At 41.6% G+C, this 22209-nt stretch overlaps 1 protein-coding gene across 4 annotated transcripts in view; it reads left to right on the forward strand.

Moving 5' to 3' along the window:
* Positions 1-22209, forward strand: part of GRIA1 (glutamate ionotropic receptor AMPA type subunit 1) — a 261991-nt gene that overhangs the window by 229972 nt on the left and 9810 nt on the right. For 2 of the 4 annotated variants that reach the window (XM_066590438.1, XM_066590440.1), the window contains exons 13-14: positions 762-1009; positions 16001-16115. In XM_066590438.1, coding sequence (XP_066446535.1) covers positions 762-1009; positions 16001-16115 — 363 coding nt within the window. Of the gene's footprint in view, positions 1-761; positions 1010-15123; positions 15239-16000; positions 16116-22209 lie in introns of those variants that run through there. The other 2 variants (XM_066590441.1, XM_066590439.1) reach the window with 2 other exon arrangements.

The following is a 22209-nucleotide window of genomic DNA, read 5'->3' on the forward strand; positions in this document are numbered from 1 at the left end:
CGTAGCTGCTGCACAGAGCCCAGCATGCAGCAACGTAAATTTGCAGTAGGCGCCCACAAAGTGGTAAGGCCCAAGCAACTTATTTTTGTCCTTTCATAAAACTAGACTTCTGTTTAATGACCATCAAACACCAGTCAAGTTTATTTCCCTGCTCTTTGTACCATTTTCGGATTTAGTGCCCTTTAAATCCTCCTATCTAGATAAAGTGTGGTTCTATCAAGGCATTATGTATCCTGACCCTGTTCTTCATACAGATGTTTGCTTTGAGGCTGAAGTGAACGAATTAAACACATTCATTTCCAAGAAGTAGCTGGGGTGTGCTGCTAATTAGCATTGTAAATTTCCTTGTGTTTACTTTTCTTGCATTTCCATAACCCATCATAAAACTGTGATCTTCCTCGTCATCATTAAGCCTTACTTATCAAACGCTACATCTGGTCTCCCCGCCATAAAAACTGGCACAAAAGAACCATTTTCACAACTTGTCTCATGTTACTAAGATATCAAAGTGTTTTGTACCTAATTTGTATTTCAAGCCTCGTTTTTTTCGCTTGAAGCGGCATTAGTGTAAGCGGACGACGTGCTCAGTCTACATCTGATGAAAGGACTTTAATGAGACATTAAACTTTATGAATGGCCACCTCAGAATTATGTTTTCTCTGCTGAATCTCTCCCACCTGCTTCGTTAAACATCTGCATCCTCGTTGAGTTCTCCTTGAATTGGTGAAAAGTCCTCTTTCTTTGGTCTTCTGTTTTCCTAGAGATCTAAAATTGCCGTCTTTGAGAAGATGTGGACCTACATGCGTTCTGCGGAGCCTTCTGTGTTTGTTAAGACAACTGAGGATGGAATGAACAGAGTTAGAAAGTCCAAAGGCAAATACGCCTATCTCTTGGAGTCCACCATGAATGAGTATATAGAGCAGAGAAAGCCATGTGACACCATGAAGGTGGGAGGTAACTTGGATTCCAAGGGCTATGGCATTGCCACCCCCAAGGGGTCACCTCTGAGGTAAGTAGCTGAGCTGTGCCTCAATGTCCACTGATTTGCTCTTTGGCTGTAAACCCAGGGGTATATGGAACACAAACAAGTTCTCCTTGAAGAGGCCATCCTTTCGTATCATTCATACCATATCGTCCATCTGCTTGGTGTCATGTCATCCTGTAAAACATTTCTTTGTATTGTTCGAAATTCAAACATGGTATAGGGAAAAAATAGTCAACGAAATATTGATGTTGGTTTGGAATGTAATTTATGTTCTGTTTTAGAGATGTTTAATAGAAGAAATTATAAGCCGTCCATATGTGCTGAGAAAGAAAGTGACGTCAAATCAGAGGAAACTCTATGAAAGAAGACCTGACGCTAGTAAAGGTCCCATGAAATTAGAACATCTGAAGGGGTGCGGACATTTGGGCCTACTTAAAGGGGTTGTCAAATTATCAGCTACTGATGATCTGTCCTCAGAATAGGCCAACAATAGTAGATTGGCAGGGACCACAATCACAGATCCCACCTATAAGCTTTTTGCAAGTCCGGTGCGCTCGTGCATTGAGCTGATTTCTACAGAAAGCAGACAGCTTCATTCCCACAACAGTGGCCAGGCTTGGTGTTACAGGCAAGGTTCCCATTTAAGTAAATATGAAGTTTGCCTCTAATACCAAGCCAAGCCATTGCAGTGGGAATGGAGCTGTTTTCTTCCTGCAGAAATCAGCTCATTGCACAAGTACACTTGCCCAATGAACAGCTGATCAGCAGGGATTCCAGGCAGTGGACTCTACCAATCTACTATTGATAGCCTACCTTGAGGATAGGCTGTCAATAATTTTAAACTGGACAACACCTTTATAGACCTAGAAGTATTTATAGCGATCCTTGACAATAGCCTGCAATATGTACCTCTTGCCTCTGAGACTCTCCTCGGCCAAAACCAATATTGCCCATGACTTAAGCTCCATTCACATCACTTTTCTCCTTTACGTTCCATGGATCCAGTGGGTAAATATCCCGACATATGCCACCATATCCATAAACTCCTATAGTGAAACAAAGCGTATACCCTACAGTAGTTTTTCCGCTGTAGCCCACAGTGCAGTTAAGTACAGAAGACTACGCTATCTTAGGGTATTTTTAAGATGGGGCAACTGTCATTCAGTGAATGGAGGAGGATGTCACTGATTAGTCGCTTCGTTTTGGTGAGCTAAGGTGAAGCAACTAGTGACTAATGAGTGGTTTCTCATTCAATACCCTGTTGGGTCCTGTGTTTACGGACGATACGGCTCTATACCTGCCCAGAAGATGTCAGAAAAACAATGGGGGAGATTTATCATCCTTTTTGGTGTGGAAAAGTTGCAAAATTTGGCCCCACTTACACAAACTTTTTGCAACTTTTTAAGCGGTACTCCGCTCTGTCCCACCTTTCCAGAAAAGGGTGTTTGGTTTGTTGGAGAGGTCTTGGCCGCCCTGCACCAACACCATTATGTAAAAGTTACTCCAGAAACTTGCATAAATTATACCAGAAATATACTCCAGCTCCTACCTACCGTAGATATCCCTGTAGGGGCATGGAGCAATTGAAATACACCTAATATATAAAGGATGCGCCTCTTTGTAAATTAGCGCTTTGTGCCCTGATGGGGATAATATTAAAACCGGTGTATGAAATAAATCCCCCCAATCTTTTAGGTCTCAATTGGATCCATAATGTCTCCCGGCACATATGATGATCATTCATGGTAGTGTAAGCAGAGCCTAATAAGGCAGGCCATTTAAAGGGAATTTCCAGGACTATAATATTGGTGACCTAGCTTTCAGTACCATTCCAGGCCCCTACATGATATAGAGAGTTCTGGTAGTCTCAATGCCCAGTTCCTCTGGCAGGCGTACAGCAGCTCCTGTCAACAGCGGAGTAGCAGGGGGTAAGAGTGCCAGTTGTTGAACACCCATCATTCTGATATTGATAACATATTTGAGGAAAGTCTAGCCAAACCCCTTCAATGTATGCATTTATGGCCACTAGTTCAGTTTCAAAAGGATTTTGATCCCCTAATTTAAATGGTCTTCTCTTGATGACATGTTTTTGATGAAGGCATTATCCATGATCGGAAAAAAGGGTGAACTTTTTACCCAGAAATACCACCATTTAGTCCATAGGCTCCATCTGTGCTGCAGCTTAGGCTCATTTACCTAAATGGACATAAGCCACAATACCAGACACAGCCCATGGACAAGAAAGGTGCTGTGTCAGGGGGAAAAAAGTAGACCCTATTCTACATCCCAATGCATATGTTGGTTTAGCCATGAAACCGTGTAATGACGTGTTAATATTTATAACCATCAACTTGGCACCAGTTGATGTAAGGTAGGTTTTCTGTTCCCCATGAAGGTTGTCTGTGTCCTGTACATCCTCTGGAGTTTGTCAGCGTTCTTTCACCTTTTATGTCACTTTGCATCTATAGCTAGCCATCTTTTTCATCCTCTTGTCTTTTCTGCCAATTTTGACTTTTAAAGCAACCCTTTAGTCATGGGCAAAGAAAGATGGCCTCACCTGATACACACTGTGCATTGAATGCATCGGTAGTCTACGACAATACGCCGGCTCAGACTGGCCAGCTCAGCTCATGTGCGCCCCACCGACCAAATAACATAGAGTGTAGTGTCTTAGACCAATGATACATACTAATACACAGCGTGCATCAGGTAGTAGGGGATTCGATGCGGCCATCTTTGTTTGTCCAGGACTCAGGGGTCGCTTCAAGAGTACCTGCACTTTCACTTTGAAGCACTCCTGCTTCATTGGCTGTTTTTGGCTCCGTACGGCAGCTGAAGACAACCCATATAGCCCCATATAGTTCTATATGTGGTCGTCTTGAGCCACATCAAGGAGCAGAAAATGGCTGACGTAGGAGTAGCGCTTCGAAGTGAAAGTGTAGGTACTAGGTAAATTCTTAACATGTTCCTGAGTGTTCTTTACATTTAAGTGGTTTGACAAGAAAGATATTTAGGAGTTTTTGAAGTCCAGGTTTGACTGAGTTATTTGTGAAATGATCTTGACTAGAAGGTCATTATTAACCTCAGAACAAACTAAAGGACTGATAAAAGCAAGTAGGTGGGTCTTGTCCAAAAATATATTCCCAGATTGAGGACAATATTTAAATTTTTTTGATTTCGCCATTTAGATAATTTCCTGAGCTGGTTTACAGAAAATGGGGCCTTAGCAACAAGCAAAGTAGGATCTCCTAATTACCATTTTTGCTATATTTCTCATAGGTTCTTCCCACATCATACCGCCATTCCTCATACCATGATATAATGCTAGGATAATACTACCATATAAAACCCGTATTATATAGCTATTTAGTGGCAAAGTTATATGCAGTATCCAAATAACACTCCCTCAATTCCCAGATAATATCACTATACACCACTAAATACTGCGCTGTTTCAGTTGGGCTCTTGTCCTCAAGGTCTTTTGTCAGTTGCCCAGTTTGACACCTCTTAAAACTGTTTTTGATTGACTAATTTGTATATATTTTTTTATTCAGGATTAGAGATGAGCGAGCACCAAAATGTTCGGGTGTTCGTTATTCGAAACGAACTTCCCGCGATGTTCGAGGGTTCGTTTCGAATAACGAACCCCATTGAAGTCAATGGGCGACCAGAACATTTTTGTATTTCGCCGATGCTCGCTAAGGTTTTCATGTGTGAAAATCTGGGCAATTCAAGAAAGTGATGGGAACGACACAGCAACGGATAGGGCAGGCGAGGGGCTACATGTTGGGCTGCATCTCAAGTTCACAGGTCCCACTATTAAGCCACAATACCGGCAAGAGTTGGGCCCCCCCCCCCCTCCCAACAACTTTTACTTCTGAAAAGCCCTCATTAGCATGGCATACCTTTGCTAAGCACCACACTACCTCCAACAAAGCACAATCACCGCCTGCATGACACTCCACTGCCACTTCTACTGGGTTACATGCTGCCCAACCGCCCCCCCTCCCCCCCACAGCGCACACCAAAGTGTCCCTGCGCAGCCTTCAGCTGCCCTCATGCCACACCACCCTCATGTCTATTTAGAAGTGCGTCTGCCATGACGAGGGACCGCAGGCACACACTGCACAGGGTTGGCACGGCTAGGCAGCGACCCTCTTTAAATAACTGTGCTGTGTCCCTGCTAATGTGTCACAGAACGTGAGGGTAGCAGAGTTATTATAACTCTGGCAGAGCAGGTATTTTTTTCCAAATTAAGGAAAGCAAATGGCGAAGCCAGCAGTAAAACGTAGCTGGGTGCGTCTGATTTTTATACGTTGCACACGCAGCCGACACGTGTCCACAGCCCTTAGGACGGACAGAGGCAGGTCAAATAGAATTTTTTTCACTTGTTTTACAAGCAAAAGGCCGCACTGCGTATATTCAATGAATAATAACTGTGTTGTGGCCCTGCCTACACAATTCTTTCCCTGCAGTATCAATGGAGGGTGCAATGCTCTGCAGAGGCGATTTTGAGAAGAAAAAAAATATGCAGCACAGCTAACAGCAGCCTGCACAGTACTGCACACGGTTAAATATGGCCCTAGAAAGGACCGTTGAGGTTCTTGAAGGCTACACTCACTCCTAACACTCTCCCTGCCTATGCAACACTTCTGTCCCTAATGCCGGGTGCAACGCTCTGCAGAGGCGATTTTGAGAGAAAAAAAATAATTGCCACTGCTAACAGCAGCCAACACACAGCTATCAGTGGCCCTAATAAGGACCTTTGGGGTTCTTGAAGCCTACACTAACTGCCAATTCTTTCCCTACAGCAGCTCCGGTACAAACAGCACTGTCCCTCATCTAACTCACAAGGCATCTGAGGCGAGCCGCGGGAGGGGCCGACTTTTATATTAGGCAGACACCTGATCTCGCCAGCCACTCACAGCAGGGGGGTGGTATAGGGCTTGAATGTCACAGGGGGAAGTTGTAATGCCTTCCCTGTCTTTCAATTGGCCAGAAAAGCGCGCTAACGTCTCAGAGAGGAAAGTGAAAATAACCAGAACACCGCATGGTGTTCGTTACGAATAACGAACATCCCGAACACCCTAATATTCGCACGAATATCAAGCTCGGACGAACGCGTTCGCTCATCTCTATTCAGGATCTAAAAAAATATATATTTCTAGTCTGTAAGCATTAAAGGAATTATCCAGGGAAGTCATTTTTTTACATAAGGGCCCACATTGACAGAATGACTCAAAAGAAATCATACTTATCTTCCTCGCATCCCTACCACTCCTGTTTCGATAATGCCCCCACTAGTCTTCACTACCTGCTTCAGCAAGCCAGTGATGACGTCACCGAACTCAGGGATATGTGACCACCTGCAGCCAATCACGACTCACTTTAGCCAGTGACTAATTGCAGCAGTCACATCTCCCATTATCTGAATGTCATCACTCGGCAGCTGGATGTAAAGAGTGGAAGGTGACTGGGCACTGGTGGAATGGAAGTGCCAGGGAGATGACTATGACTTATGCTATTCCACTACTCTGGGCATGCTTGGAGAAAAAAAGTCCTCCATGGATAACTTCTTTAAAGTGTGAAATGTGGATGCTCTTATGCCTTCATAATTACAAGAACAAGGGCAGAAAATAATAACCTACTTGTCAACCAGACCACATAGGCCCCTCAAAGAATCAGGTTACCCATGGTCTACCTAGTGCCCAACAATAAAGAAGTCAATGAGTCATCTCCAAACACTGGTCACCCTATGAGCCATGTAGTTGCTGTAAAGCATCTCTCTGGACTTCTAATAGCAGATCAGTAGCTCAGGCAAGATGGCCACCCCCTAGTCACAAACCGAAAATGGAATTTAAAAACTTACAATCAAAAAACAAAAATGATCAACTTATTTAGACTGCCTAAAATTTCTCATCAGTCAGTAATAGTTCATTTTGTTTTCGATTGATCACTACCTGAAGGCAAAGTTCCTGGGCTCTAAAACAAAATCTGTAAAGGGTCCCCTTATAAGAGGGACCATTTGGCCACATGGGGCACAATGGTGCTTATGCGATGCCTATCTCTATCTGTAGCTACATCCCTATTGCTACCTATAAACAGTTACAGAAAGCCAAGAAGGGAGTCCAGATTTACTCCTTCTGCCTGACACAAAAGACATTCATCTACATGTAGGCTGCAGCCCTATACATTTACCGACACATGTCCTTGTTCTGTTTCGCTCACAAGATATTTTCGTAGCCTGAGGCAGTAAGAAATAAACTGTCTTGCTGCAGCAGGAAAAAAACATGAAACGTGTGCAGACCGTTCAAGAGAAATGATGGAGGATTGCTGTAAGTGCTACCGCGTTGAGCAGACGTATTTTCAGGCATTCGAAGGCTTGTGTTTTGTATCGCTCAACCGAGAAAGAAGATATCTCATCTACTCGTGCTCCAAAATACGAATCAATCAAAATGATTTTTACTATTTTTTTTTTTGCTACAAATCTACAACCCTTTTGTATTTTTTTTTAGACCCCACATATACTGTATATGACTTATGACCATATACTGTAGAGAACATTTGTGGCTACCACAAGGGTCATGGATGAGGAAGCCCCAATTCATAAACACCCTACCACCTTGCATAGTCAATGCTAGGTTAGCAAACAATTTAAGCAGGAACCAGCCCAAGGGCCCCAACCCTAAGTGAATGGCAACTAGCATAGAGGGAGGCGTGCGCTGTAGCAACCGCAAAAATTAACAAAGTAAAAAAAAAAAGCTCTGCGTAAAAGCACGCAAACAACAGTTGTTCATACGCTAACAAATTGCTGTAGCAACTACTTTGATCGACTGTTTGGGCAATAGTTGTCCCTTGTAAGCCCATCCCATCCTTATGCGTGTTACACAAAATAAGGAAAAAAGTCATGGCATGCTCCATCGCATGCCACATTAGGCCTTGCTTCTATGGGGCAAATAGGAAGTCCCAAGTTTCTATTGATAATTCCTCATCACACAAGTTTGGAGTCTAGGCAGTTTGCTATGTACCTGATTGCATGCTGGTAGCCTACAGGCTAATCATGCTGGGATTTCCTGCTCTGAGGGGGACAGAAAGAGCTGCACTATTTAGTTTATGGACACAGAACGGTCCATATATCTACTGTTCTGCCGAGAACACTTAGTGAATTGCAATATAAAACACTCACCCTGTGTTTGCTTGAATTTCATGTATTTATTTCAAGTACTACTTTAGGAGAACGTAATTAGCAGTATACGTCATTAATAATCATCTATGCCCCGTCTCTGCAGCTGCCAGTATTTAAGTAAAATGTGCATGTCATATGGTTTTTATCTGTTTTCCGCAATGCACTGAGAAGACTAAATCCACTGCAAAAGGATTATTTTGAGTGTGAGTTTAAAGTTTAATTCTAATCACAGAGGATTATTCATAGGGTAAATGCAACCCTATTAGAAAAGACAGATTTATGCAGAGGATGTAGACAGGGATTCTCTGTAAGCTTTTTTTCACAAAGGGCATATACAGTATGTGTCATAGTGTTCTGGTGCCATAGAGGCAGGTTACGCAATTGCCTCTAGAAAGTCAGACTAACTCTGGTTGGCCCATTCTCCCTAGATTATGTAAATTTATACAGGGCACCCAATAGAGCAGGAACCCCATCCAAAGTTCACTCCACCCATAGAAAAAGGAGTAGAAAAGCTAAACCTTTCCAAAAACACAAAACAATCAGGAGGAAGAATCCACTTTGACTTTTGCTATGGGCCTCTATATCTTCTATGCACACCCATGTGTTTAATAACTAAACACCAGCATAAAGCCATGAATGAACCTTGACTAACTAGCTTTTTAATCATTGGAAACTTACCGACCTAGTAGGACTGGTGGATGAGGATGACCATGTTCCTGTAGTTGTATGTGAAACCACCAATAGCACAGTGTGATACTCCATTGGGTCTTTCCATCAAGAGACTGGCCCACCAGAGAACCAACCATTGGATTCAGTGGTGGGACAAAGCTGTGACATAATAACAGGAACCATGAGGTCCAACATTGACAATGACCCATTGAAGATGACAGTGCAGTAGCTCTCGTTTCTCACTTTTTAATCCCTTATGGGGGTTTTATATGGCAGGAAATGTCCTCCTGGTAATTAACGCCAACGCACAATGAGTTTGTAGATCACCGACTATTTATTATGGTTAGATGATTGGTAGTATGGGGCGGAACCATTGTTACTACCATCATTTATGCCTATTTAGAATGAATTTGTCAGCAACACATCTTCCTAATTACTCGGGCTGCTGAAGAGGGAGCATTTTTGAGCTCAGATGAAAGTTCTGGTCAGTTGACAAACAAGTACTTACATGTTTGTCAGCCTGACAAGAATTGGGTAAATGAACGATTGCATGGACGTTTATGCCAGATCACAGTCTTGTGTAAAAAGGCCTCTACTTTGGGTTATTTAACAAATTGCCAATGAGTCCCTATTTTGTTAGGTGATGGGATCACATAATGTATTCCACAGGAGAACCAAAGCTGCTTCATTCATTATATTATCTTAAATCATAGTTTTATTTATCAACTGCTTTCTTTTCGACACATAGCATATTAATATGACATAGAAGAACCGGGCTGGACTTGGAAGCCATGTAATTCAGTACCCAAGTGTCAATGTTAGGAGATAGAATTGTCAAACCACTTCAATCAAAGTAAATTAAAGGGGGTTGTCCAGTTGTAAATTATTGAGGATAGGTCATCAATAATAGATTGGAAGGGATCTGCCATTTAGGCTCACCGTCAATCAGTGTTCACCAGCCCAGTAAGCTTGTGCCTGGAGTTGATTTTTGCAGGAAGCAGATGACCTTATTCCCACTGCAGTGGTGAGGCTTGGTATTACAGGCAAATTTCCCATTGAAGTGAATGGGTCTTTTGTATAATACCATGCCTGGCCACTGCAGAGAGAACGGAGCTGTCTACTTCCTTCAGAAATCAACTCAAGGCATGAGAACACCAGCCCAGTGAACAGATGATCAAGGGGATCCTGGGCAGTGAATACCTGCCAATCTACTATTGAGGGCCTATCCTATGGATAGGCTATTAACAGTTTACAACCGGAAACCCCCTTTAAGCAAATTAAATTATGAGAAAGAAAAAATCAGATTTTTCTCTACTTCCATCCCAACCCACATATCCTTCTTCCATTAATCGTACGGCCGAAAGGCCTTGTCACCTTGCCAGAAACCCCACTCACATTCATATCTCATATGTTCCACCTGTTACAGCCTTAGGCTCATTGCTAAAGGTTTGGTCTGTGTATGTGTGTTCTGTGTCATTAGAGAATCACTCAGAAGGATTGGTGATCCAGTTTAATCTCTATTTCTCCCCTATATGCTTTCCAAAACATGAGACACCTCACCCCAGCCCCCCGCTGCCAAGGAACAGGGATAACATGGAGGTCTTAAAGGAACACGACGGTCAATATTGCAGATGACCATTACCGTTGTCCAGTAATTGGTTTTCACATAATTATTTTTTTCCCACTGCAAGATCCATCCTGATTATTAAACTGTAATTAGAAAACTGCAGTTGTTTTCCCTTTTGCTGCGGCTACTCAGTTCAGTAAGGCTACAGCTCCGTCACCAAAGTTAACAGTGGCTACATGGTAATGAAAGTAATGTTTAGAAAAATTGTTTTAGTCAAATTCATCATTAATATGCACATTAGCGCAGTAAATGAATATGCTCCTTGGAAGGTCACTTAGAAATTATTATGTGCAGAGGTTAATCAGGTGTATAATGTACTTATTAGTGATAACAAGAAAAAAATACATAATTGATTGGATGAGACTCGGAAACACAGCTATGGGATACAAATAATGTTTCAAGTAGTAACCGGGAACTGTTCACATGAGACAAATGTGCTGATCTTCTGACCATAGGTGGGCCTTAGGACAATGTATACTGAGGTACAGTACAGCCCTATAGACGTCTATGGGTGCCATCATATTTTTCAATACAACTGAGAAGTTATACGAAGGCATAAAAAGGCTCATGTGCACAAGACCTAAAGTTCCAGATGATATTAAAAGTAATGAGAAGTTGTAGCAATAATCTATCTGTGTTATGTCCATTCAGGGATTATCGTTACATGGCTACACAAGCATAAATTTAATGTCCTAAAAGAACCTCTTAGGTCCAAGCAGGGCTTATTCTTACAAGGCCTACATGAGCATAAATGTAATAAAACACAGATAAACAAAATGTGTACACCTTATTAAGTACAAACGAGGATAACACAATATGGCAAATAAAGAAACATAAATGTAGGAAAACTAACCCTGACCTATTAGACATGGAAAACTCTACCTATAGGTGGAGTGATCGCCCTGATCAGGGCGGCCCTACATCAGAAAGCTGGGGCAACCCTGACTCTCCCTAGATGGTTAAATGGAACAATGGCAAAGATGACACATAACAGAATACCATAGAGTACAGGAAACATGATCTTATAACACTCCAGTATATAAGGAAAACCACAGACAGTCTTATCTTAACAGAGGTGCAGGACAGAAGAAGGTGCCACTGGCAAGACCAGAAACACCTTCAGAAAGAGTATCTTCAGACAGGAATCAGATAAGACTTAGAAGTCAGACAGGAATTTGACTGAGTCCAGACAGGACTCAGGAGTCAGGCATGACATCTAACTGGGTACGGACAAGAATCAATCAAGAAACAGAGAGGACTCAGACAGTCAGAGATCTGAGCAGCATGCATGTTCAAACTTCACTGGAGAATAACTTGTGCCCTCTGAGAGGTGGGGCCAGAATAAATGTGCACAGATCGATGGTGATTGGCTGACTGGACTGATCCACCCCTCAGCCTGCCAATCCAACGAAACACCTGTAAAGAAGTGTTCCTGTCACTGCCTAGCACCAGAATGACCGGAAGCACACACTGACAAGCATATGAATCGGTTTCTGGAAAAAGTTAGATGACAAACAAACAGTATCAGAAGTTCCAAAAGAGTTGTCACCTACTATTCCTAGAGCAATGAGTGGTGAGTTATGCAGTACAATATAACCCATCACAGTAGACTAAGAGTGTTCTGGCACCATATGCATGAAAGGGGTTATCCCAAGATATGAATTTATCTTTATCAATAGGAAGTGTCTGATTAGTTGGAGTCCTCAACTGGGAACCCCTCTTATCGCAAGGACAGAGGTTGCATGTCCTACCATATTAATGGAGTGGCAGTCGAGCAGTCACACTGTTGTTTTATTTATCTCCGTTGGATGCCAGTATATTGTTGAGCATTGTACTGAGCTGCTTTAATCTCATAAGTGTGAGTAGAGAGGTTATGCGAATGCTTGGCCATTGCTCCAGTCATACGGGCGGAGGTACGTTGGTTCTTGGGTTTGGTCCCAGCTGTAGGGCACCGGCAATCAGATACTGAGGATAAGCTCATATCTTGAGCTAAGCCCTTTGAGGGTCACGGGACATGATACACTTGACTTGGGTTAATAAGTCTACACTTGACTTGGGTTGATAAGTTGCATTTTAATATATCACTTGTCTCTTTTTGGTTCTTTTTGGTTCTGAATGCCATGCACTTAAACTTTAGGCAGTGCAATATAAAAAAGCAAGCAATTGTGTGTGTTCCCAGCCATAGACTATTGAGCACTAGAGATGAGCGAGTATACTCGCTAAGGCACATTACTCGAGCGAGTAGTGCCTTAGCCGAGTATCTCCCCGCTCATCTATAAAGATTCGGGGGCCGGCGCGGGTGACAGGTGAGTTGCAGCGGGGAGCGGGGGGGAGAGAGAGATCTCCCCTCTGTTCCTCCCAGTTTTCCGACCGCTCCCCGCCGGCCCTGGAATCTTCAGAAACGGGCGGGGAGATAGTCGCCTAAGGCACTACTCGCTCGAGTAATGTGCCTTAGCGAGTATACTCGCTCATCTCTACTGAGCACCACCCTAGGGCCCAAATAATCAGTGTATGTTTGCCCCAACTCACATTTTTCCCAGTTAGGCAGAATGCCTAATTTGTTTGAGGAGAATAGGTACAACCCCTATGAAACTGTAATGATAGCCAAAATTTAAACCAAAATTTCCAGATATAGCTAATAATAGAAATTTAACAATATAAAAAAGAGGGAAACCAATGGCTCATACTTACTGAAGATCTCATGGTTTAAAATTAAAATGTTACCAGTGTTTTTGAGAATAGCAGACTTAGCAACAATTGGCATTACAATAGTGGTCGAAAAAATTCAGGACATTTAAATGATACTCCCCATGGCAGCCCCAAATGCACAGAAATGCACATAAAGCAAAAATAGTGGGGTAAATATGCAGCCCTTTGGGGCTTTTCCTGGACTGTTGGCTTCATCTACCCCTATTTTGAAGATTTCTCCTTTAAACATAAAGTTAGTATATTTTTACCATGTATATTTGCCTATAAATTATAGATATTTTACCCTACCATTAAGAAGAAGTTCAATATCCTTCGACTGGAAGTTAGTGGCTCCAGTAATCACCCACATAGACATGGGCTTCTAGTTACCTTTAGATGAAAACCACTGATGACACACGCAGACATAATAAGGTATTGCCTTCACCTATGATAACAAGCCATAATTCCTCTGGCTGTGATGTGACTTGTGAACAATAATAGCTGGTAGCACTCCCTTGGTAGTCGAGCAAGTATTTGTGGTGCAAATCCAAAATGTTCCAATGTCAAAAACCAAAAACATTTCTAATATACCAAAAAGAACAACACACACTTATTCCGATTGCCTAATTCTTGTAAATAAGTTTTAATGATGACTCCAGAAGTGCAGTGTTGTACTGTTTCAGGCCTGAAGCCCATTATCAAGCCAAAAGTAAATGGAGCAGGCCCGGCAGTACCAGCTGGGACTCCACAGCAACTACTGGGTCCCTCTTCATATACTTTTAACTTGATAAAGGGGTTCAGGATGAATATGTTGCCACACAGCATTTCCAAAGTCATCATTCTTTACAAAGAATTTCCCTTCAAGATAGGTGGGTGGTGATTGTTTTGCCATGTGATTATGAGAGATGGCCACTATTGGCCCCTTCCTCCAATTGAGGTGGATTATGATCTAGGGACCCCTCAACTGTCAGGCTTTTAGTTATCATCTAATTATTACCCAACTTCTTAGCAGGGTTGGTGTCGTTAGCAGGCAAACTAGGGCAGAAGCCAGGGCCAACAGGGCTTTGGGTGCCTATGGTGATCTCGATTAACATTATATTTGCTTATCAAGTTGAGGGAAGGATAGGGTATCTTAGGGTCTACATGCACGTGTTTCAGGCCCTACTTTTTAGCTAATTTTCTTATTTAGTGACTTTCTATGTAGAATTCTGTCCACTCCCTCTTTAGATCTGAAATACAATATTGATACATTCATACAATGTATATGAACCATAAAATAGTTTTGCATATAGTATGTGTTTCTGTGACACTTAGGCCTCCTTCACACTAGTGTATTTGGGTCTGTGTCTATTTATGAACAGCATACAGACCCATTATAGCCTATGGGGCTATGCACACTGCTGTTTTTTCCCGCGAACCAAAGTTCATCGCATGTCCTATTCTTGGCCGCATCATAGATGAGAATTAGGACATCTAACTGTATGTCAATGAGTAGTCCGTCCGTATAGTGGACCGCATAGGTGCCTGTGTGGTGTCCAATGCAAGTTGTACCCAAATCTCCTCGGACGCAACAAGTATGTCGGTGTAAGGTAAAAGGAATATAAAACTACTGAGTCTATCATGTAAATCTCGGTAACACCGTGGCTGTATATCATTGCATTGCATGGATCACATGCATGGCTGTAAAACTACTGGTACTCAGCATGTTGATATGCCTGCCGGCACTTACATTGCAGATCTGGTATCTGAGATGTATATTATAGACACAGTATATACGGATATACTTCTAAAATGCCATTGGCCCGGAAAAAACTTGCATGGACTGCAGTGACGGAGCTGGAGTAGGGATGGGGGCACATGGTGGCATAGGATGAAACTTGCAGCTGGTTCACCTATCCTTTGTCTCATGACCTCATGAGTGATTTCTCAAGCTGTAACTTATCGAGTGTTATCTATTCATTTTTAAAGAAATCCAGTAAACCTGGCAGTATTAAAACTGAACGAGCAGGGGCTTTTGGACAAATTGAAAAACAAATGGTGGTACGACAAGGGAGAATGCGGCAGCGGGGGAGGTGATTCCAAGGTCAGCCCCAGTAAGAACAAACTAGCGGGTAACAAAACAGCATGATAGTAACCAGCAACTGCCCTGTACACCTCTTATGCCAAGGCCCCGGTGCCATTCTACTAACATATAGGCTCGCATGAAAAAAAAACACAGTGAACCATATTAAAGAGAAGTGACTCAATTATAAACTGATGGAATGGAAAAAAAAAACACAAAAATCTTATCCAAAAAGACTCTTGAGGTAACATAGCCTCAACTGTACTTCAAGAAGCTTCTGTCCAATCGGTAGCTATGGACCAATTAAATATGCTAAAAGGCTGAAACTTAAGTCTAAGTGCTTCTAGTAAAACATTTCATCTCAAATGTAATATTAATGTATGGAGCCATGTAGAACACCAAAGACTAAATCCAAAAAATTTCCAGTTCCCACTTTTTCATGACATCCACCAAATTTTTGCCCCAGTTGTCCGACGCCAAGCAAGAAGAAACTAGGCAAACCGACTCACCGGGTGCAAGAAAGTGGGTCATCCACAGGCAAGGGACGGGTGTTGCTGGTTACTCAAAGTGATATAGTTAATACTCATCTGGCTTGGCTGGAAGAGAAATGGGTAGTAGGGGATGGAGGGTAAGGGTGGGGGCGCTTGATAGAGTATTGAAGCGTATCACTTTGTCATGGTTCACGCATACGTCAATGAATGCCTCAATGAAATGTTGCTATGCTACTGAATAACATAAAATAACATTGGTGATGTTATTTATGTTATTTCCCATGGTTTGAAGAGGTGCTGTAAACCTAGCGGTATTGAAACTCAGTGAGCAAGGCGTCTTAGACAAGCTGAAAAGCAAATGGTGGTACGATAAAGGGGAATGTGGAAGCAAAGACTCCGGAAGTAAGGTTAGTCACGCCCATAACAGAGTTCCCGCCAATGATCACATGATGCTACAGGGGCCTTCTGATTGGTTGAAATAGTTTTTATTTTCTTACATACATTTACTGCAGCAAGCCATGTGTTTTTTTTTTTCAGGTTTCCTTCAAACACTTGATCCATGTAGAAATGTAACCCAGTACATAAAACAGATATATCATGTATCTAACAATGTTAATATTTTATTAAACCCCCCCCCAAAATTTATATATATATTTTATGGGGGGGAGGGGGTGGTTAATAAAAAAATAACATATTACACTATGAAAAACTAATAGTAAAAAAAAAATGCGCAGACTTAACAATGACACAATGTTACAAAAATAGAAATTTTAAAATTTGTCATTTTTAAAAAATGTAACTTCAAAGAAAGTATTTAAAAAGTCTCTTTAAACATTAAAACCACTGCAGTCTTGTTATTTTGTCTTACAAAACTTTTCCTAACTTTTATTGCATTTTCATTGCTGCAAAGTACCACAAACATGTATATACACTATGATATGATTATAGGCCACTGATGTCTAGTGTAGATTGCATAAATTAATAATCAATTACATATACCTTAATTGAGTATAATGTACTAAATAAAAAATATATACTACAATGCCATTTTATTTTTGGTTTTATTTTGTATTTTTTCTCTAGTTATCCCAGATTTGGTTCCAAAACTTCTATTTAAAAGTCTTTTCCAATATTTACAAAAAAAAATGACCGCAGGGTAGGTAATAGCATAACAAAAACAAAAAAAAAACTCACCCTCTTATAATACCTCCAGTCCCTCCCTGCTGAAACAAGAAACAACATCACATTCGGTAACTGCTGACGCAAGTGATTGGCTGTAGCAGACATGTGAGCGCTGAATATGGCAGTATTGCGCCCTCTTTCAAAGGGAACGGGAGTGGAAGGGATCAGATTGGCAGTGCTAAGCCAGAAGCACCATGATAGAGTATGTAGGGGTTTTTTTTTACATTTTTTATGCCATTACTGTCCTGAGGCCATTTTTTGTGTTGAAATACCGGTTTAATTGGTCTATTTTTTATGTTTTAGAACCCCCACTCTTTTTCTATAGGTTATGTGTGGTATTTAGAGATGAGCGAGCATACTCGATAATGGCAGACCACTCGAGCGAGTAGTGCCTTATTCGAGTACCTTCCCACTTTCTCTAAAGATTTGGGTGCCGGCGGTGGGCGGGGAGTGGCGGGGGAGAGCGGGGAGGAACGGAGGGGAGATCTCTCTCTCCCCCCCTGCTCCCCCCTGCTCACTGCCGCAACTCACCTGTCACCCGCGCCGGCAGCCGAATCTTTAGAGACGAGCCACTAATAAGGCAGTACTCGCTCGAGTGGTCTGCCATTATCGAGTATGCTTACTCATCTCCGCTGGTATTGCATTTACACCATATTCACTCGAGCAGGAATGGACTGCAGTTGCAGTCCTATGTATAGCTGATAGACGAGACTGGCACTGTTTTTGAAAAAAAAAAAAGTTGACTTTTTACTAATCCTAGACTACTTCTTTAAAATGTTAATGTATGTAAATCTTCTAAAATGTATGGTACCGAATAATATCTGAGTAGATATTCCCTGTATTCATGTTCTGCAATGCTCTAGATATAGTGCAATGTGCCATTTACTAGTATTATAGAGGATAGAATTATATACCTTAGTTATTTGTATATATTACAGTTAAATTTGCTACCCAAGAATCTTAGTAGAACTTTAAGGACACCTTTAATTACTGAAATCCGAACATTTATTTCTTATATCTTTAAAGACCTCCCGTCAGCTGAAATGCCTAAAATCAATATATTGTTTTTAGATTATAAAGTCCTTGCCATTAATTGCCAACCGATGCCAGCCCATAAAGCTATAACCCTATTTTGCCTGCTTGGTATTACAGCTCCGTCAGCCTCGCAAATAAATCTAGTTTACACCTAAGAGAAAACTTCTAGGAATTAAATGGACACTTAAAAGAAACTTTAAGAAAACACCAACTACGTTTGTTATTTTTTAGGTAAAAATACAATAGTCCACTTTTGCTTTTTAGGCACCCATTGCAATACCAAAGTGGGCTACTATGCCATTTATCTCCCAAACATGCCCTTTTCTGAATGCCATGACATTTTCTTTTGGATCGCAAATACTATTGATTGACTTCAATATTTCATTAACCTAGACTTACAAACAAAAACATCCATGTGAGCCCTCACCAGCTTATGTCTCACCCACCGCTATGTTGCATGACAGTGACGCCATCCTGAATGCCATGTTAGTACTGCATATATTCTGGAATATAACCATGAGAATAGCTTGTAGACAAGCACAGTAAGCAGCTCAAAAAGTAAGACAAAAAGTGTACAAAATAATAATAAATACATTAAATATTTTATTAAAAGTCCACTTTCTTAAATCGTCAATATACCCGTACAGAATGTTGTGTTACATACAGGTAATGATATAATAATGCAGTTTGTATCATATCTGTACTTCATCTTCCCACTGGACCGTTCCCAGCACACGCAATATTTATTTTTCTTCAATTTTTTTTATTACTCACTTTATTTTCACATTATTTTAATTTTGTTTGTTGGACTGAACTGTGTTTCATGTGATACTGTAATTGTGAAATGTTCACAGTGTAATTCATTAGTTTTAGACAGGGTCTAACATTGCTGCCCAAAATGGGATAGGCCGGCAATGTTCGATGGGTGGAGCTCTGAGAACCTGCTGAACATCAATGCCTATTTAGGCAAAGGACATCTGGCTGAACATGTAGAGATGTTTAGTACAACAGCTAAGCTTCTTCCACTCTACTACTGATGGGGTGTGGGCTTTTAGATGCCTACTAGAGATGAGCGAGCATACTCGCTAAGGACAGTTACTCGATCGAGCATTGTCCTTAGCGAGTACCTGCCCGCTCGGAAGAAAAGGTTCAGCTGCTGACGCGGGTGAGAGGTGAGTTGTGGTAGTGAGCAGGGGGGAGCGGGGGGGAGAGAGGGAGAGAGAGATCTCCCCTCTGTTCCTCCTCGCTCTCCCCCGCTGCTCCCCGCCCGCCGCCGGCAGCCAAACCTTTTCTTCCGAGCGGGCAGGTACTCGCTAAGGGCAATGCTCGATCGAGTAATTGCCCTTAGCGAGTATGCTCGCTCATCTCTAATGCCTACCAATCAGACATTGATACCCTCTCCTAAGTTAATTGTTTTAGATATCTATACATAGTTGAGGTGGGACATGTAGGTTTTGTAGGGTTAGTCTACTCTCATAAGAGTGCCAACTATAGTGCTAACCACAGTGCCCCAAATTCAGCACCATTGCCTCCAATAACATCCATAGTGCCATTAGTCCTCAAAATACTTACCTTTCCATAGTCCTGCTGCTTCTACACACAGTTGAAGTCACAAGTGCATTCCTGTAGTAAAATATATCTTCCCAGTTGAAGTGACTTGTGATTAACCGAATGTACTTCAACAAAACCCTCATGTCCTAGGACATCAGTACTCTCCAGCTAAATTTAAAACACTTGGAAAGCGTTTCATCAAGACCCGTAATATGCCAGTGATGAATATTCGAGAAGCAATGGTTAACCACTCTCTACAGGAGCTCTCGTATATAAAATCCAAGGGCCAGTACAATAGGCTGGAATTGCACTGGAATTGTAATGATTTCAGGCAATTTTTTTGTACTTGAGTTCCATTATACAGATAAATTTAGCTCATTCGGTCAAGCCAACTGAGACAATTGCATTAGACCCATGTGTCACTGTTCTTCATTGTTCTTGACTTTTTAGATAGGCTTGAGGCATTTGTTCAGAAAGGTCTCTTAGCTTTTTCATATTTGGTACCTACAACTTCATACTGTCATTGAACAACTAGAAACATGCCAAAATATAATGTTTGAAGTGGGTTTTAATGCATATATAATAATTTGGGCAATTTGCATACAATGGACTTAATTTAGGAGAAACTAGCCGAGACCAAAGTGGGGCTGTTGCTCAATGAATCCAATTCTTATTCCTATGAACAATTTCTCTACTTTTTGTCTGGTTTTACATATCACATGAAACGTAATTCACGTTTTTGGGGGTCAATTACAATAGGGAGTGATTAGACATATAGTCATATCAAATAGTATCACTCAATCTCAGAGACAGTACATCTGTTATGTACTACAGCTTGTCATGGAGACGTTCCTTCAGGTTCAGGTATTTTTGTATTGGGTAGAATAGATTGGTATAGCAGGTACGGGGTCGTCAACCAGAATTTTTCTTTTTCCTGGACAACATATCCAAAAATCACGGACAGACAATACTTTTCACGTACACATTAGAAAATCATACGGAATTACGTATAAAGATTATAAATGGTACAAGTTTATAGGTCAGAAACGGATATAAACTCATTACCGTCATTTTCTGTGAACTGTAATTACATACAAATTACAGTCATAATAATTAGGGATGAGCGAGTATACTCGCTAAAGGCAATTGCTCGAGCGAGCATCGCCTTTAGCGAGTACCTGCCCGCTCGAGACTGAAGGTTCGGGTGCTGGCGCGGGGGAGTGGTGAGTAGCGGCAGTCAGCTGGAGGGAGTGGGGGGGAAAGAGGGAGAGAGAGATCTCCCCTCCGTTCCTCCCCGCTCTCCCCCGCAGCTCCCTGCCCGCCGCCGGCACCCGAACCTTAAGCCTCGAGCGGGCAGGTACTCGCTAAAGGCAATGGTTGCTCGAGCAATTGCCTTTAGCGAGTATACTCGCTCATCTCTAATAATAATCTGTTTAAGTATCACCAGACTCAAAAAAATCAAGGACACATCTATTTTTTTTTTCATGGACATTGTAAAAAAGTTTCCTATTCATTAAGGGCTGCCCAGGAAGTTCTTGACGGTTGGCAACCCTGAGCAGGTGTACTGTATAAGGGCTAATGCCCACAGCCAGATTTCCACCACGTGAAACGCGGCGGAAATCCATGTCGTAACACCGCAGCTATTAGGTTCTATTGAACCTAACAGTGCAATGTTCACGCTGCAGAATTCCACCGCAGAATTCCGCAGCCTGAAATAACCCGCAGCTAGCTTCCATTGTAGTCAGACGAAAAGCATTCAGTACCGTGTTAGCCAGTAGGGCAAAGTGTGATTGTTCTCAGTAAGGGAAACCAAGTAATCTTGTAGATATAATACTTTTTAATGGCTAACACAAAAATACATGATGTTATAGCGAGCTTTCGAACCTACTCAGGGTTCTTCCTCAGACCAATGGAACAAATCTAAAGACGTATTTATACTAAAACATATATACATGATCACATGGCAGGGCACAACTATGGTGAACTTAATTTGCACTTAGATATATACCAGAGGCAGAGTAAGAGGGCACAGGCATGTTGGGATTAATAGCACTTAGATAAATACCAGGGAGGGATGACCATAACAGTAAATAATTAGTCCAGTGACAAGGGATATGAAAGTTTATAGTCTCTAAATTGATGTTGGGGGGTCAACAGGCCAGAGATATTAGAGACAACTGGCACTCCAGAAACCCCTAATAAACAGTTCATTTTGCCAGGGTACGTTATCACTGACAAGGTAATTCCCTTGTAGTATTACAGAGCAGCCATACAGATAGCCGCCAGAACAGGAGCCACTAATACAAACCATCTATCTGTTCTAGCTAATAGAGGGGGGTAACAATATAATCTAATAGGGATTGTATTCATGAGACTTCCCCTTTAATTACTTTGCTCGCTCTTCTCTGTGCCTGCTCTAGTTCAGAGCCCCACAGTAGCACTAGGTACCATCCAAAAGTATTCTACACTACTGCGCGTAGCATCTATTGTAAGTGACCCCCAACTATTGTCTTTTTCGTTATACTTAGCTGTAATTTACAACTTATCCCCAGGTAAAACACATGTAATACAAACTAATAAATGTTATTTTTACTTTTCTTTCTGTTATTACCATCTCTATTATTTTATGTGTTGTAATCCTATTTCATTCTCTTGCTTTGGCTCAAAAAGATCAATATATTTTTTCATTTCTTCAGGTCCTAAGCATTTGCAAGAAGATTATTTTCACATTGC

Source organism: Eleutherodactylus coqui, chromosome 2 (genome assembly GCF_035609145.1).
Source record: "Eleutherodactylus coqui strain aEleCoq1 chromosome 2, aEleCoq1.hap1, whole genome shotgun sequence".
NCBI lineage: Eukaryota > Metazoa > Chordata > Amphibia > Anura > Eleutherodactylidae > Eleutherodactylus > Eleutherodactylus coqui.